The sequence below is a fragment of the Asterias rubens genome, chromosome 21 (genome assembly GCF_902459465.1).
Source record: "Asterias rubens chromosome 21, eAstRub1.3, whole genome shotgun sequence".
NCBI lineage: Eukaryota > Metazoa > Echinodermata > Asteroidea > Forcipulatida > Asteriidae > Asterias > Asterias rubens.
The window spans coordinates 4799708-4817925 of NC_047082.1; the positions used below are offsets into that span (position 1 = coordinate 4799708).

Genomic DNA, 18218 nt, shown 5'->3' on the forward strand with positions numbered 1-18218 from the left:
TGAAAAGTTTCACGCCTGAAACACCTACATGTAGGAGCAACTGGATGCGCTAGAAGTCGAAAGATCGACCATTGCAGTTGTTCGGAACGACTCTGGAGCGTCTTGGTTTCAGACGTCAATCTTATCATTGAGCCGAATCAATGTAAATGTTATGTTAAATTCGTCTGTCTGAAACCAACGTTTATTTGTGTCGACCTAGAGTGGCTCCTTATCTGTTGGTTCGGCGCGACTCTGGCGCACCTGAAACGGGTGTTACATGTAGTCAATGGTTCAGACTCGTGGTACAGATTCACCGGGGCCCAAATTCATGGCGCTGGTTATCCTAGAATTCTGCATTCTGAAACTCTGTAAAGCATGAACTTATATAGGCCATAAGTGCAGGATTCACTGAAGCAGCTGCCATGAAATTAAGCCCATACACTGTAAATCCAATATGCCTGTGATTTTTTTCCACAGGACTCGGTGTATTATGGGTAAAACCAAAATTACTATCCTAAATTCTAGCAAGTCAAGTCTCTTACTTGTTCTCTTGTTTTTGACTAATGATCCATTGCATTTTCACAGGTTGTTATTATAATTTACAAAGCAAGTGAAATCACCTCTTTTTGTTTTTATAAACCCTAACCCCTTTTCCGAACATTAGAACCTGAATGGTGTAACTTTGAGATTAAAGTAACTTAATGTACATGTACACTTTGCAAGATGAGTTGTTTGGCGTGCGGGCCTGATACTTCACGGAGGCAACGCAGGCGATTGCCTCCGTTGCCCCTTGCCATTGCCTTGGTGCCCTTGAAATGCTCCAGTAGAAATTTACAATTTCCTCATAGGGTGCCCTTTGCCAAAAAGAAAATGCCTTGGTGCCTTTGCCCTTTCAAAAACGAAGCATACAGCCCTGGGCGTGGTTGGTGTTGGTGGAGTCAAAATCAGCCACCACTAGGTGGGACTTCATAGGAAAATTTACACTTATGTATGTACATGATAATTCTGGTGCCCATATATGTGAGGACATGTCAACGTACAAGGACACGATCTATTGTCCTACATGTGTACATCATTGAACGAAAACATCTCACTGACCGTATTTACCCATAAAGCCAATAGATCCTTCCCATGAAATATGTAAATTGTACGTCACGCGTGTGCAGTCACACTTTGGTTAGCAAAATGAAGGAACGTCGCGCCTTTTTGTATGGGGATGATGGTAGTGTGACGCAGACGCGTTTGTGCGTCTGCTTTGTGCTATGGCGTTTGCCAACCAATAGGGTCTGTAGGTATGCATGAATGTAATGAGCATTTCATGGGAAGGGTCCATTCCAGGCGAGAATGCCTGAAGTCAATATCAATGTGTTGATCTGGCCATTTGAGCACCCCTGAATACCATGGTTTTGAATATCGTTACAAAAATACTTCTGACCAATATCTAGCAATCAGTGACATTATGACTTGATCATTTTCTACTTATTTGGTATGACCTTTTGTTGGACCAGGTTTCAGTTCCTTTGGGCAATCCAATGTACATCTTGATCGTCACACACCCATGATACGTCAAGGCCCGAGGCATAGGTCCAAGTACTGTCCACTCATTGGTCAACGGATCATACTGCTCAACGCTATTGGTTGCAATAGTCAGAGCATCTTCAACCGTCCCTACAGTCCACTGACCGCCCGTTACATCAATTTTGCGGTTTGTGACCGTAGCGGAGTAGAGCTCTCTCTCATGGGCCTCAGCATGCTGCATCTCCCCAATGGTCTTGATCTCTCCTTTGTTTGGGTTGTACACCTGAACGAGGTACTCCGTCTTCCCTCCAACTAAATAGATCTTGCTTTTCATTGTCGCCCCAAAGCGAGGCTCGAAGGGAAGGCTGACGTCGTTGACCACAGTCCATGCATTCTTATCGAGATGAAAGCACTGCACGAGAACCTTACCATCTTCGTTCAACCCGCCCACAACATAAAGTCGCCGACTGTGAGAGGTCACCACGGGGTCAAGCACCCCGTAGGTCATGGATTCGCTGGTTTTCCACTGGTTTGTTTGACGGCTGTATCTCTCCACACTGTGAAGGGGCTCATTTGATTTGTCAACCCTTCCACCTACGACGTAAATAAGATCATGTAAGACCCCAATGCCATGGGAAACGCGGGGGAGATTAACAGGAGCTACTTCAGTCCATTCGTCAAACAAAGAGTTGTATCTCCACACATCACCGCACAATCTCCCCTCTCGGAACCTCCCGCTTATTACATAAACATCATTGTTCAGAGCCACCACCTTGTACTCAGTGTTACTCCCAGGGAAGGGTTCCAGAGGAACCCACTGTCGGCGGATGTTGTCATAAAAACTTGTATCTGGTATCCACTGCTGGTTCTTGTTCCTCCCACCGATGACAAATGTGACGTCGGCAAATGACTTCCGAGGCTTCATCCTTGGATCCCCCTTCTGCTTACCTTCTCTGATCAAGGCATGGATAGCTCTGACCTCCAGGATTAAATCCTGACACCCTTCGCACTCTTTCACTAGCGGGTCTTCAACAATAGCATCTAAGATTTTAGGAGAAGCATAAGGAAGACGTATGCTCTTGAGGGTAAATCCAAGGAACTCCTGCCGTGTCTCAAAGTCATGTTTGATCCATTTAATCAGAGCTTTGTAAGCCTCTTCCTCACTCACTAGGTTCAGGTTATCATCTCCAAGGTAGTCGACAAGTTCTTGTGGAGAAAGATCAAGAAACTCCTCATATTTGATGACTTCCCGGAAGTTCTTAAGAGCAAACTTTGTTGCAACTTTGTGTAGCAAACTACAGCTTGGACCGACGGCAGATCTCTGAATGCTCAAACAGTTGGCAGGGTCCAGCATGGTCTTCAGGAACTCACTACATTTCCTGATGGCAGACTCATGGCGGAGAGTGCTGGCCAGGATCAGAGCTTCCTTCGCATTCTCCTCACATACCTCCAGCCTAGAGGTGTAGGTGTAGTTTACAATCATTCTGGTGACTGCTGCACTCACATCAGTAATCTGAACATGTCCGTTCTGATCGGCTGCCTGAAGCCTCTCCTCCATCGCCGAGTCCACTGTTGCCAAGACAACCCTATGACATGGCAACTCCTCCCCTCCGACGCACAGTGTAACATCCACAAACTTAGAGTCAAAGCGTTGATCATTCATGCCAAGCAAGACTTCATTGACGTGGTACGGCTGCTCAAATGTATACTCAGCCATGAGTTTTGAGGCATCTGAGAGTGAGTTTCTACTGCGGTTGTCCTGTTTGTCCATGAACTCTTGACAGGCCTGCTCGGCAGAGTGCAGGTAAAAGCACTGTGCAGCTGTTAACAGATCCACCACATTCTCATAGCTGATCACCAGTCTGGCAGTATAAATATAGTCCAAGAGAAGACCAACAATATTAGGCTTGATATCGTTCAGGATCATGTCATGCTTTACAATCACCCCTCCCTCTTCTGTTATTTCATTACAGATGTTGAGAGAAAAGAAGCGACTTGTTGATGCCAGGACCACTTTGTGAGCCCGGAAAGTCTGGCTCCCAACATAAATGGAAAAGTCTGTGTACTTGTTAGCATGGCGGAAACGATTCAACTTTGTCAGAACATCTGCCGCATAATTTGGATCGTCCACTTCTTTTTGTTCATTCACAGAAGACGCAACTGTCCAGGTGCTTCCATCAGTTCGGATGCTCTCCCCGATGCTGAAGTTACTGCCGAGTCTACTCAACCGATAGAAGCCACTGTTTCTCTTTGCTAAGGATAAGTTTGAACCTCTTGGCTTGGTTGATCCAATCGTACTCTGTCCATCCTTTATATTACCATTAGCCGCTACAGCGCCGATATTTTCCGAGCTCGCAGTCATCTTCATCTGCATGTCCATGAAGGGAATATGGTTTTTCTCTGGGATGGGATTGCTGGAGTAGATGAAGTGTCCATGATCCACTTCCTTTGTTGACTTGGCCTTACGGCAGCGGCAGCTTTGGCAGCAACCCATACTGGCTAGTTAGATGCACCTGGAAAAAGAAACAAACAGAAATGACAACATTTAAAACTTGGCTCTATTTCACTTCTCACTCGGTGTATCTCAACATATGCATAAAATAACAAACCTGTTGCAAGATAAAAATGAAAGAAAAATAACCCTTGTCACACGAAGTTGTGTGCCTTTAAGTCAAGGAGAAAAACTCTGGGTAGATCAGAACACACTTAGATAGATATTTGTAATGTATGCACATTTCAAATGCATGTATGACAGGGAAAAGTTGTCCACCCTTTCTCTTGAGTTTGTCATACAAGATCTTTTAACGTTTGACAAAAAAACAAAACCCAAGAAAAACCTTCCAAAAAACTTTGATAATGATTACCAATTATGATGTACCAAAAATGTCAGAATCACAAAAATGACTCACACACCATACATTCAACATATTTAAACATGCTGGCAATATTAATTTACCCTCAACATCCACAAAAATACAAGGTAAACACCTGACTCAATATGTATATATATACAAACATACTATAAATCATAGTGAACACTGATGCTTTACATGTACAGTTGATATAGTGGTATGATTAATGTGGAAAATATGCTCCACATGTGGTATCCAGTGTACTAGTGTGAGTGTAGTTTTATTGCTGCAATGCAATGAATTATGCATCTATTTCATTACCTTAAATGGCGACTACATGAGTTGAAGAAAAGTGCATTTAAAAAAAATGTTTTAGAAAACAACTGCTGGCACTTAACTGATACCTATTCGGGGAACATAAAACAAACAGATTTTAAAGTATGAAGTTATGAACCACAAGGGAAACTGACTGTGTAAATTGAGCAAAGAAATTTACTAGTGCCAACATTAAAATTGATTGGCTGTGTATTGCACCTACAGCACCTTGTAAATCATTACATGGTGCTATGTAAAGGAATAGGGTCTTGCTTGATCATACTTCAAACATAGCTTTGCAAGAAAAATATTGAATTCTGAGGCGCCATAAGCATCACAGAGTGACTTGATTTGTGCACTATACATGTATGTATAAGAAGTGACAATTATTATTTTTTAAAAACAAAAACCCAAAACCCACAACTTTACAAAAGAATATGCTATCCAACTAACCTCAACCAAATTGTGTGTTTGCTGTTCCTCATAAAAACATACAATTACAGTTTTGCGGAATTGAAAACAGTAGACATGTACACGTGTTGTACATATTGTCTTACTATGTAAGATTGACCAACAATCATTCACAACAATTCTACTTTCAAATGAGCCACAGAATCCTGAAATACACAGATCACTTGAACATCCAAGGAAATCATACATAAGATCAAATTATTGCACATCATAGCATTCATTCATGTACTATACATGTATTTTAAGCATGCTATTTATGAATGCAACATTCACAATCACCCCAAACAACATCTAATGTATCTCATCTCATCCTATAATGTCCTAGCATACAACACTCCTACAACCAACTTCCTCTATTATACAGAGATGCCAGTGACTCTTTCCTTTTGCTGCTGAAGGAAAGGAGGTCACCGCCCCCCCCCCCCCCCCCCCCCACGCTCAGACCCAAAAAAACAATAACAAAACATAACAGCAATTTTTTTTAACATTAAGAAAAAGTAAATGCTTTCCTACATTTAAAATAGTCTTGCTCCAAGGCGTCAATGATTGTTACTGCATGTGTACTACATACGTATGTACTGCACTTTATATTAATTGATATCTGACGCCTTGGGTCAAGACTAGTTCAAACCGGCCATCTGTGTAGTGGTTGAGTTGACGGCGAGTTGACGGCACATATTATTTTCTCCGGCCAGATAGAATATGGAGCGCCGGAAATAAGTTTTCAATAAAATATATTTTCTCCGGCCAGATGAAATACGGACCTCTGGAAATCTGTTTTTAATAAAATAATTTTTTTCTGGTCAGATGAAACACGGAAATTTTTTAACAACCAGAATTCCGGCAATAGCCGGAAAACTGGCATCCGTGTATAATAAAATGACACTACATACAGTGTATACACCACATCTATCCATCTAGCACCATGCAACATCCACAATCACTCCAAACAACATCTCATCCTACATGTAGCATCCCCCACCTCCTACAACCAAAGTCCTTGTATCTTCATCTGTTATAACATGACAAGCTACATACAGTGTATACATCACATCTATCGATCTAGCACCATGCAACATCCACGATCACTCCATACAAAATCTCATTCTAGCATAGTCCTCTATCACGTTGTTACCAACTTGTTCATGTTCCTTGTTTCCAATAACAGTAATGAATGCCAACATTCATTGTGCAAACATGGCACCAGGCTATTATTTCGTCCAGCCTCAGTTTGGTTACAATGAGTTGGAATGGAATAAAATCAAGATGGCCACACCGTGACAAAGGTCTATGCTCCACCTACAATGTCAGAGATGCCAAGTCCAGAGGCCAGCTATGCGTGAGTTTTTATCAAAGCTCACTGTATCTTCATGTTTAATCACAGCTATCCATCTACATGTTTAGCACCATGCAACATCCACAATCACTCCAAACAACATCTGATCATCCTAGCATACATACATGTATACGTACTCCACCTCCTACAACCAAAGTCCCTGCATCTTCATCTGTTATAACAACATGACAATACATACAGTGTAACAGCTATCCATTTATGTAGCACCATTCAACTTTCAAACAACATATCATCCTAGCATCTCCCACCTCCTACATGTACAACCAAAGTCCCTGTATCTTCATCTGTTATAACATGAAACATCACAGTTATCCATCTAGCACCATGTACTGCCATGTACAACGCAGCATCCATACTATGTATAATTACACCAAACAACATGTCACCCTAGCATACTCTACATGTACCTCCTTCAACCAATGTCCCTGTATCTTTTTAGATCATAACATGAAACATCAGTTATCCATCTAGCAACATGTACAATGCAGCATCCATAATTACCCCAAACAACACCTCATCCTAGCATCCTCTCTACATGTATATCCAAAGTCCCTGTATCTTCATCTGTTATAACATGATCCAGACTACCTGTGGTGCTTACGATTCGTTTCATTAATTTGACTGATTGATCCAGCGCTCCCAGTGCTCAAGCAGACCCCATACCTCCTTCTAAGCTCCTGTAGACGGTGTTTACATGTGCACTGATGACTCACAGACATTGGTAGTGATGATTAGACCACGCATCATCCCTATGATGTCATGTCTGTGGTAAATACGCAGGCCTGGGGGTTTGTTGTTGATGATGTCAATATTAACATGGAATACATATACATCTTCAGTATCATGGAACGATTACCTGACAACTATTATGTAGATACATGTAGTAAGGGTATCTTGTCAGCATCTGTTCTTATTCTGCCTCCTTAATTTCTTTGGAAGAATTCCACAGCTGTGAGGCTTTTCTCATCAATTAATAATGTAGTTATTAATAATTAGTATTAATTTCCACTTATCCTTTAAACAGCAGCATAATTTAGAATTGTACGCAAACAGAACCCAAGGTACTACATGTACATGTTGATGTAAACAAACTTTGTTTGACCTGGCCATCACAAATGCATGGCGCGTACATTACCATGCAAATTTACATTTATGTTCAGTACATTGTACAGTCCTGTTTCGTTACAAATGACATGTGGATAATAATTTTGTAGTTTTCATGTTGGGAATGAATTTCCACAATCACTCATTGTGTGCATCTTTTAATGACCCATTGAGAATATACAGAAAAATGATAATTACTATACATTATAAATGTGCATATGGGTGCTTACTTTTTATTTGTAACTGGGGTAGGAGGGGTGGGGTTGGATATGCGGGTTAGTGTACAGTATGTACATAATATGAGGGTTGGAGTAGGAGGGGTGCAGAGCAGGAGGGGTGGGGTATGATGACGGGTGGGGTATGATGAAGGGTGGGGTATGATGAAGGGTGGGGTATGATGAAGGGTGGGGTATGATGAAGGGTGGGTATGATGAAGGGTGGGGTATGATGAAGGGTGGGGTATGATGATGGGTGGGGCAGGAGGGGTGTGGTATGATGAAGGATGGGGTATGATGAAGGGTGGGGTATGATGAAGGGTGGGGTATGATGAAGGGTGGGGTATGATGAAGGGTGGGGTATGATGAAGGGTGGGGCAGGAGGGGTGGGGTACAGTATGAGATTTTGAGTGTATCAGGGTTGGACTAGGGCATGAGGGTTGGGGTACGAGGGGTGTGGTGGGGTAGGAGGGTTGGAGAAGGGTATGAGGGGTGGGGTAGGAAGGGTGGGTATGAGGAGTGGGGTAGGAAGGGTGGGTATGAGGGGTGGAGTAGGAAGGGTGGGTATGAGGGGTGGGGTACGAGGGGTGGGTATGAGGGGTGGAGTAGGAAGGGTGGGTATGAGGGGTGGGGTAGGAAGGGTGGGTATGAGGAGTGGGGTAGGAAGGGTGGGTATGAGGGGTGGAGTAGGAAGGGTGGGTATGAGGGGTGGGGGTAGGAGTAGGATAGGGCATGAAGGTTGAGGTGAGGGATGGGATAGGGTATGAGGGGTGGGGTACGAGGGGTGTGGTGGGGTAGGAAGGGTGGGTATGAGGGGTGGTATAGGAAGGGTGGGTATGAGGGGTGGAGTAGGAAGGGTGGGTATGAGGGGTGGGGTAGGAAGGGTGGGGTATGAGGAGTAGGGTAGGAAGGGTGGGGTATGAGGGGTGGAGTAGAAAGGGTGGGTATGAGGGGTGGGGTACGAGGGGTGTGTATGAGGGGTGGAGTAGGAAGGGTGGGTATGAGGGGTGGGGTAGGAGTAGGATAGGGCATGAAGGTTGAGGTGAGGGATGGGATAGGGTATGAGAGTTGGGGTACGAGGGGTGTGGTGGGGTACATGTATAATGAGGGTTGGAGTATGAGGGTGGGGTAGGAAGGGTGGGTATGAGGGGTGGGGTAGGAAGGGGTGGGGTAGGAAGTGTGGTGGTTGAGGGTTGGGGTAGGAGTGGGGTTAAGTATGAGGGTTGAGGTGTATGAGGGTTGGGGTAGGGTATGAGGGTGGGGTAGGACGGGTAGGGTATGAGGGGTAGGGTATGAGTGGTGGGGTAGGAGGGGTGGGGTATGAGGGTTTGGGTAGGAGCGGGATAGGGTATGATGGTTGGGGTGTATGAGGGTTGGGGTAGGGTATGAGGGATGGGGTAGGAAGAGTGCGGATGGGGTATGAGGGGTGGGGTAGGAGGTTTTGGGTAGGATGAGTGGAGTAGGGTATATTGGTTTGGGTGTATGAGGGTTGGGGTAGGGTATGAGGGCTGTGGTAGTAGGGTTGGGGTAGGAGGGGTGGGGTAGAAGGGTTGAGGTAGGAAAAGTCGGGTAGGAGGAGTGGGGTCCAGAGGATTTCGGCAGGGAGTCAGATATGAGGGGCTTACATGTAGGCCCCCTATTAACCAAATAACAATGAAAGAAAAATCACACCATTTTGTCTCAGGTCCATCAATACATGCTTGTTCCATCTTTACAAATGAAGTTACAGTTTTATAACACCACCTTTGTCACATTTGTACATAATTAGCAACTATGTACTTTGTGTTCCTAAATTTAGCTTCATTGAAGACCAATCTTTACTTTCACCAATAATCTTGTTACCATTTTCTTCAAATATCAAGTTCATTTAGTGCTCATTTGAACAATACATTATAATCCATGGATGTTTCATTTAAATGATTTGTTTAAATTTGTATCTTTGTATTTGGTGCTGTTGCCCTGGTTTACTATAGTCTTCAACTGTTCAATGACACCAGCATCATAGCATCATCATGGTATAATAAATATTATTATTATTTATTCTTATCATCTACTATGATTCATCAAGACAAACAAATCTCAATTTCAGGTTATCTCACATGATGCACTTTCATTGCACGAATCACCTCTTAAGATGTACCGACCATGCCGCCCTGCTTCCAAGAACAAGTTCTTTGTCTCAACATTCTTTGTCTCATCAAACCAAGAAACCAATGACTCAATATGAAGGCGGTTTACTACAATCCACTTACAGCTTGACAGCTTCTGAGGCTTACTGTTACACCACTGACAGAGAAAAAAGATATACCCAGCAATTTCACGCTGGTTTGAACCAATTACAGCCCTCACAAGGGAAGCGTCTGAGCATGGGCTAACAGGAGGCACGTGTGGCTTGTAATAAGAACACTCGGCTGAGATGGACTGCTCATGGATTTCTTTGTGTATCACAAACACTTGGAGTGAGTAGCAAGTGCTGATGCTAGTGGGGGATTTACACAAAAAGTCATCGTTCACTGCTATTTCCATCACAACGTGAACAAATATACACCAACCTACAGTGTATACTGTATAAACCACGCTCCGCCAACAAATTTGGGCCGATACTGTTCATCACAAAGACAGTAGTCATCTTCACATTATAAATATACGCACTTAAAGGCAAAGTTAAACTTGTGATTTTTTTTAATCGTTTGATTGTATCCTATATAAATACATATGTAATGTACACAAGGTCACTGTGTTCTGGGGTCGATTTAATAATAATAATAATAATAATAATAAATAATAATTTGGGGGGCTAATCATCCTTACTCGCAGCTAAGAGCTGAATTGCGAAGGAGGCGGCTACAATGTGTTCGAGAAGCAGGCATGCAAGGGCGCATTCAGCTGCCAGCCACATCAACCCATTATGACCACGGAGCACAGCCAAGATCGAAAGTGTTTGATTTTTTCCTGAGGGAGGAAAACTGGATAGTCTGGAAAACCCTCGTGGCACAGCAGAGAACCAACGCACAACTCAACTCACATATGGCCCCGACCGGGAATCGAACCGCCTTGAGCGCCTTACGCACAAGCCAACCGTGCCACCTCATAGGAAATAAAAGGGTAGCGACGCGTTCTTACACGGCCGTTTAAAACCGGCAGGGTCGAATTGCTGTGTGATAAAGGCCCGAGCCAAAAGGCCAGGGCCTTAAGCGCACGGCAACGACCCTCCAAGGTTTAAAACGGACGTTTAAGAACAAGTCACTACATGTACTCTTTTATTCCCATTCATAAATGCCCTTTTGTTAAAAAACATTAACACTTTAACAATTGAAAATTTGAGGTTTGAAATATTTTCATACAAAACTTTGTGAAGAATCTGTTCGATGCACGTGGTTTGTGTGTACGCGTGCGCGCTTAGATTATGCGCACGCTTAGATTATGCGCGCGCTTAGATTAGGCGATGTTACTATAGCTATGAAATGCGTTCCGCGTGATAATCTTGCGCGCGGAAGCCAGCTTTTAATAAAAAGCTCCAGCTGGTCATTATCAAAGGTTTAAACACCCCCACGTGACGCGCTCTCCACCAATAGGAGTAAAGAAACAGTCTGGGGTATTTATGAATGTACAATAAAACTAATCTGTGAACATTTTATTTCAAAAGGCCACTGTGTTCTGGGGTCGATTTAATAAAGAGTTAGGATTAGTCCTAGGATATTAAAAGCTCAGGAAAAACAGAAAATGTAAAGGGAACATTGCAGATGTACAATGTTTGTGATTTGTAAACACCTCCAAAGTCAGATGCTCTATGGTCAGTGACACTATAATCGCTACCCGACTACTGCCTGAACAACCTACGTGTACATGACAAGTCCTCATGACTATGGGACAACTAATGAGTACTTAACTATACCCACAGTACATACACTTAATCCCATTGGAGTAACAGGATTGTGACTACTTACAAATTGTGTAAGTGAAAAATGTACCTGAAATAATTGTGTGATGTGACACAGTTTAAATTTGCATCCAAAATTTACACACATATTTGTATTTTCATTCCTACAAATTTGTGTGCTCAGATGCCTTAAAGGCAGTGGACACTATTGGTGATTACTCAAAATATTTATAAGCATAAAACCTTTCTTGGTGACGAGTATTGGGGAGAGGTAGATGGTATAAAACATTGTGAGAAACAGCTCCCTCTGAAGTGCCATAGTTTTCGAGAAAGAAGTAATTTTCCACAAATTTGATTTTGAGACCTCACGTTTAGAACTTGAGGTCTCGAAATCAACCATCTAAACGCACACAACTTCGTGTGGCAAGGGTTATTTTTCTTTCATTTTTATCTCGCAACTTCAATGACCGATTGAGCTCAAATTTTCACAGGTTTGTTATTTTATGCATATGTCTTTGACAATTACCAATAGTGTCCACTGCCTTTAAAAAGGCGTCAGGCCTGAAGTCTTTTTTTAGAATTTCTATGCTGTAAGAACTCAAACACCTAAAACAAGAAAACACCCAAAGTTTATTTTGTTTTGTTCAACTGTATGTAAATACTCTGCTCTTAAGAATCAGAGCTTCTTGAAAACATCTTATATCGTGGTCAGTGCCATAGGTCTGGTGCCAGATTGTCACCAAAGTTGATATCCAAACTAGCGTTCATTGGATTGTACTATTCCTAGCCTCTCACAAAAAAGCCAGGGGTCATTAACTGCTGGCTCAATACTAAATATAAATCTAGCAGAATCGGCACGGTGGCGTTTCTCTAGTCTCCGAAGGGACTAGCAATAACAGGTGATCTCAATACATGGCGCCTTGAAGCTGCCCACGCTCAAGACAAGGTGGCTGGCTACCCAAGCTGATTTCTTAAAGGCATTGGACACTATTGATATTTACTAAAAATAATTGTTAGCATAAAACCTTACTTGGTAACGAGCAATAGAGAGCTGTTGATAGTATAAAACATTGTGAGAAATGGCTCCCTGTGAAGTATTGTAGTATTTGAGAGTGAAGTAATTTCTGAAGGCCTTTTAGTAGGCATCTGAAAGCACACAAATTTGTACACCAAGGGCGTTTTTTCTTTCATTATTCTCTTGCAACTTTGATGACAAATTGAGCCCAAATTTTCACAGGTTTATTATTTAATTCATATGTTGGGAAACGCCAACATGACCAAGTGCGAATACTGGTCTTTGACATTTACCAAAGGCGTCCAGTGCCTTTAAGACAAGGTGGCTGACTACCCAAGCCATGCCTTGCGCTGATTTCTTTAAGATAGACCCTTGAGGCAGGCATTGTCATGGGTAATCCCCCCCTATTGAGCTTCATATTTGGCATCTGATAATAATGTATCATGTAGCCGCCAAAAGGGGATCCTTTCCTGAAAGAATCAAAGAGCCGATGTAAAGTATACATCAAGTGAATAGTCAAGCAGTGGCGCAGAGGTAAATGACATCAACGTTGAGGTTAAAATGTAGTCGAGATGGACAAGGAGGCGGCTAGCGACTGCTAGTGACGGCGTCGCCATGGCGAGAGTTACTGTCTCCGGACAGGATCAGACAGACCAGATTATGCTTGGCAAGAAACCTGGAGGCTGGATGTTTTCTTGTGACCCCCCCCCCTAAACACATGCATTAGGGATGTCTATTAAAAGAATATGCATGGTGTATGGACAGTAATTTGAGGTGTTGTTGAACTCACAGCTTCTGACCTTCCTGAACATAGTGAGATGATTGTTATTGATTACCAAGGACTTCTCTTAACATCCAACAGCAAAATGATGTCAAGATACCTAGTACACAGGGATCACCTAGATGTATTGACAAATATGAGAAGGTATCCAGCTCTTTGGAACCAGACTACATTCAGCTTGGTGACAACATAGTGTCTGTAAAGACAAACACCTTAGGCTACTGTGGCTTTGGCTACTACTGCGGCTTGCTGTTACGACTTGCTTTGGCTACAGCCTGTGGCCTTGGCTATTGCCTTGGATACTGCCTGTTGCTTTATCTAATGTATGTGATATTGGCTACTGTCTGTGGCTTTGGCTGCTGTCTGTGGCTTTGGCTGCTGTCTGTGGCTTTGGCTACTGCCTGTGGCTTTGGCTACTGTTTGTGGCCTTGGCTATTCTCTGTGACTTTTGCTAAGATGTTTGTGGCCTTGGCTACTGTCTGCGACTTTGGCTACTGTCTGTCTTTTGCTACTGTATGTGACTTTGGCCACTGTCTGTGGCTTTGACTACTGTCTGCGACTTTGGCTACTGTCTGTCTTTTGCTACTGTCTGTGACTTTGGCCACTGTCTATGGCCTTTGCTACTGTCTGTGGCATTGGCTATTCTCTGTAACTTTTGCTAAGATGTTTGTGGCCTTCTACTGCCTGTGACTTTGGCTACTGTCTGTCTTTTGATACTGTCTGTGTCTTTGGCTACTGTCGGTGGCTTTGGCTACAGTCTGTGACTTTGGCTACTGTCTGTGGCTTTGACTGCTGTCTGTGGCTTTGGCTACTGCCTGTGGCTTTGGCTACTGTTTGTGGCCTTGGCTATTCTCTGTGACTTTTGCTAAGATGTTTGTGGCCTTGGCTACTGTCTGCGACTTTGGCTACTGTCTGTCTTTTGCTACTGTATGTGACTTTGGCCACTGTCTGTGGCTTTGACTACTGTCTGCGACTTTGGCTACTGTCTGTCTTTTGCTACTGTCTGTGACTTTGGCCACTGTCTGTGGCCTTTGCTACTGTCTGTGGCATTGGCTATTCTCTGTAACTTTTGCTAAGATGTTTGTGGCCTTCTACTGCCTGTGACTTTGGCTACTGTCTGTCTTTTGATACTGTCTGTGTCTTTGGCTACTGTCGGTGGCTTTGGCTACAGTCTGTGACTTTGGCTACTGTCTGCGGCTTTGGCTACTGTCTGTGACTTTGGCTACTGCCTGTGGCTTTGGATACTGGGTGTGGCTTTGGATACTGTTTGGGGTTTTGGCTAAGTGGCCTTGACTACTGTAAGCTGTCAGTTAAAAAATCATAACCAAATATTTCAATTTTTCACCTTACTACAAACATTGTCAATTTCTGTTTCACACAACTAGGCATTTCAGGACAGTTCCCATAACACAGCTCATAGACATGATAGAAGTGTAAGTATTCACATTGTCGCTGTTTTGCTGCAGTCGCTGTTTTGCTGCAGCCGTTGTGTATCGCTGCAGCCATTCAGCCCTGCCAGACTTTTATCCCAGCAGGTTAGGAATGAATGAATTCCTATCTGACTGGTCATACCAAGGGATAGAATACTTACAGCTGTAATGTAATAAATACCTACACATCAACATAAATTGAATCAATTCAGTCAACTCCCCACAGGCCTATAGATGATGTTTCATCTTCATGTGCATAGACACTCATGCCCATTTTAAAGATAATATAGAATGGACTATAATAAAATACACAATCAAACTTTGTTTGGAGTGCATGTTTATAAATATATGAATATACTTATAATTGGATAAATGTATTTTTTTTTTATTAGTACACAATTCACAAACAGTTTGTATCAAGTAAATTCATTTAGGTTTCTTGGACATTTGATTTTGTGCAATTAATTTGTTGGTGTTATAGATGCAGTTGTTCAATATAGAGCTTCTTTTACCCAAGTAAGCTTGCATCTTTTTATCCATACACCTAAAATCTTACTGGTGTTAAAGCCATTGGACACTTTCGGTAAACAGTATTGTCCAAAGGCCCACACTTCGTGTATCACAACTGATATAAAAAATAACAAACCTGTGAAAATTTAGGCTCAATCGGTCATCGGATTTGGGAGAAAATAACGGGGAAAACCCACCCTTGTTTCCGCACGTTTCGCCGTGTCATGACATGTGTTTAAAGGCAGTGGACACTATTAGTAATTACTAAAAGATTATTATTATCATAAAACCTTTCTTGATTACGAGTAATGGGGAGAGGTTGATGGTATAAAACACTGTAAGAATTGGCTTCCTCTGAAGTGCCATAGTTTTTGAGAAAGAAGTAATTTTTCATGAATTTGATTTCGAGACCTCAAGTTTAGAACTTGACGTCTCGAAATCAACCATATGAACATACACAACTTCGTGTGACAAGGGTGTTTTTTCTTTCATTATTATCTCGCAAGTTCGATGACCGATTGAGCTCAAATTTTCACAGGTTTGTTGTTTTATGCAAATGTTGAGATACACTAACTGTGAAGGCTAGTCTTTGACAATTACCAATAATGTCCAGTGTCTTTACGCAGCGCTTTTGAAATTGGGCCCTCGCTATCGAGAATTGATAATTGTTTTAATGTTTTCTCGAAAAGTAAAGCATTTCATGGAATAATATTTCAAGAGAAGTCTTTCACTATTACCTTCTGTAAACCCTGTAAGTTATTTGTAAATTTGTGAACTTTTATTATTTTTTCTGTGCCGAAAGTGTATAATGGTTTTAAGCATGTTAAAACATGTGCAAGAGCTTCTGTTTAGATTCAGTTTTCAGAATCACTGGAGTGAAACTTCACCATTTAGCATGTTTACATGTTTGGAGGCACAGTCTGTAATGAACCGTCTGAGGAATCTGTTTAAATGCTGACCTACATTGTGAAAAGAGCAGAAACCTAACCAGAACAGGGCCCAATTTCATAGAGCTGCTAAGCACCAAAATTTGCTTAGCATAAAATTTCTTCCTTCATAGAAACAGGATTATCGACTAAATTTCCACTTGTTGCATATTGCTGGTTACTGGTATTCAGCTGTTGTTTGCTTATCCTGAAAATCACGTGGAAATTTGGCTGGTTATCCTGTTTTTATCAAGGAAGAAATTTCATGCTTAGCAAGTTTTCGTGCTTAGCAGCTCTATGAAATTGGGCCCAGGTACTATGTAGGCTATGTCACAGTATCTGATGCGACTGTCAGTGTCACTATCGGGTACATGTAACAATTAACATACCATGTGCACGTCACACGCAAACAGAGGGTTGTACAGCTCACATTGCGAAGTTCATTTGATATTAACAAGTTTCATTACAAAATTTTGCACGTTATCCCCCTCAATACTTTTGAAGTAGAGTGTGTTGTTACACAGAAATTATTGGCTTTAGAACCGTATGCACTAAAAACTTTGTTAATATTATACAAACTGACAAATACAAACATAGCTCTTAGGCTTGGCATATTATCCAAGACAACAAGAGTGCCTGTTTTACGGAGTAGTAACTTTGTTAAATGTCTTATGTTTACTCCTCTCTTGTCTCGCAAAATAAGTATATTTTGTACTCGATGGTCATTTAGATGTAAGATCAGAAATACATTGTACAAGAACAAACACACATTTTCACAGGGTATTTTGGTAATGGATAAAACACTTCATATTACTACATGTAAGTAGCTTTTAGATTGAAAATATGGAAATGGGCAATTCCATGGTCAGTCGCATTACACTTTTCTGTGTCATTTCTTGATCTGGGTGCTAGTAGAACTATCGGAGACATTCTTTCCACCAAGTTTAAAAACTGATTTGTATTTGACACCCAAGGCTTTGAATTGATGATACACCATCCCATGTATTAGAAATGTTGTGGGCTTTGTGCTCTGGATGTTATAACGTTGTAAAAAGTGGTCAACTTTGCATTACACAATAAGGACATGGTAAAAAATAAGTCACAATTAAAAAGTTTCCTCTAACTAAAAAACCTGTGAAAGTTTTACTTCATGTAACACACAACTCTTAAACATGAGTATCAAACAGGATACTTATAAACGGTCAGCAACTTGAACTTTTATGTTTACATGGCAAAACAATGGTCGGTCGCATTCCAGTCAATCATATTACAGTTTGTCCAGTCAATGGAGCCCAAGCTGAGTTCTTATTAGGAAAAAGTGGGTGTATTCCTTGTCAACAACTAAAAATAAAAAAATAGCTATAAAAGTTTCTAAGTGGAAAGCAGGTTGTGACACAAAAATTATTTGTTGGTGTCATGTCCATGTTTGCTTGGAATTGCCCAAATACTCTTGCTGAATAATCATCATCTGTAACCGTGTCTTTAAAAGCATCTTCAATCATATTATCAAAGAACTGAACCTTTACTAATACAGGTTAACCTACCTTTACATGGAGACAGAAAACTTTAAAAACAGTACATTACTGTAACAATGTCCAGTAGTAATTGTAAGAGTGAATGCATTCAGTTCATCATAACAGTTACTCCACCCAAAGATACACCGGAAGTATTAAGTCAACAAATACATACATCTCCCACGTAAAATAGTTGTCATTATTGTCTACTCAAACTTTGGTAGGTGTGGAGAAATTGTTGTTGTTTTCATCCCACACAGCTTTGAACAAAGAGAGACCAATTGTACACATTGATCATTTGTCAAACATGTAACCATAGAGCCACCAAGCATACATGTATTCATGAAAGTC

General features: G+C 41.8%; 1 protein-coding gene across 3 annotated transcripts in view; it reads right to left on the reverse strand.

The window, feature by feature from the left end:
• Window positions 1-944: 944 nt before the first annotated feature.
• Window positions 945-18218, reverse strand: part of LOC117304606 (kelch-like protein 24) — a 30039-nt gene continuing 12765 nt past the window's right edge. The window contains exons 1-2 of one of the 3 annotated variants that reach the window (XM_033789151.1): window positions 7349-7400; window positions 945-4010 (exon numbers count right to left, since the gene is read on the reverse strand). In XM_033789151.1, coding sequence (XP_033645042.1) covers window positions 1448-3991 — 2544 coding nt within the window. In that variant the 5' untranslated portion in view covers window positions 3992-4010; window positions 7349-7400 and the 3' untranslated portion in view covers window positions 945-1447. Of the gene's footprint in view, window positions 4011-6993; window positions 7108-7348; window positions 7401-18218 lie in introns of those variants that run through there. The other 2 variants (XM_033789150.1, XM_033789149.1) reach the window with 2 other exon arrangements.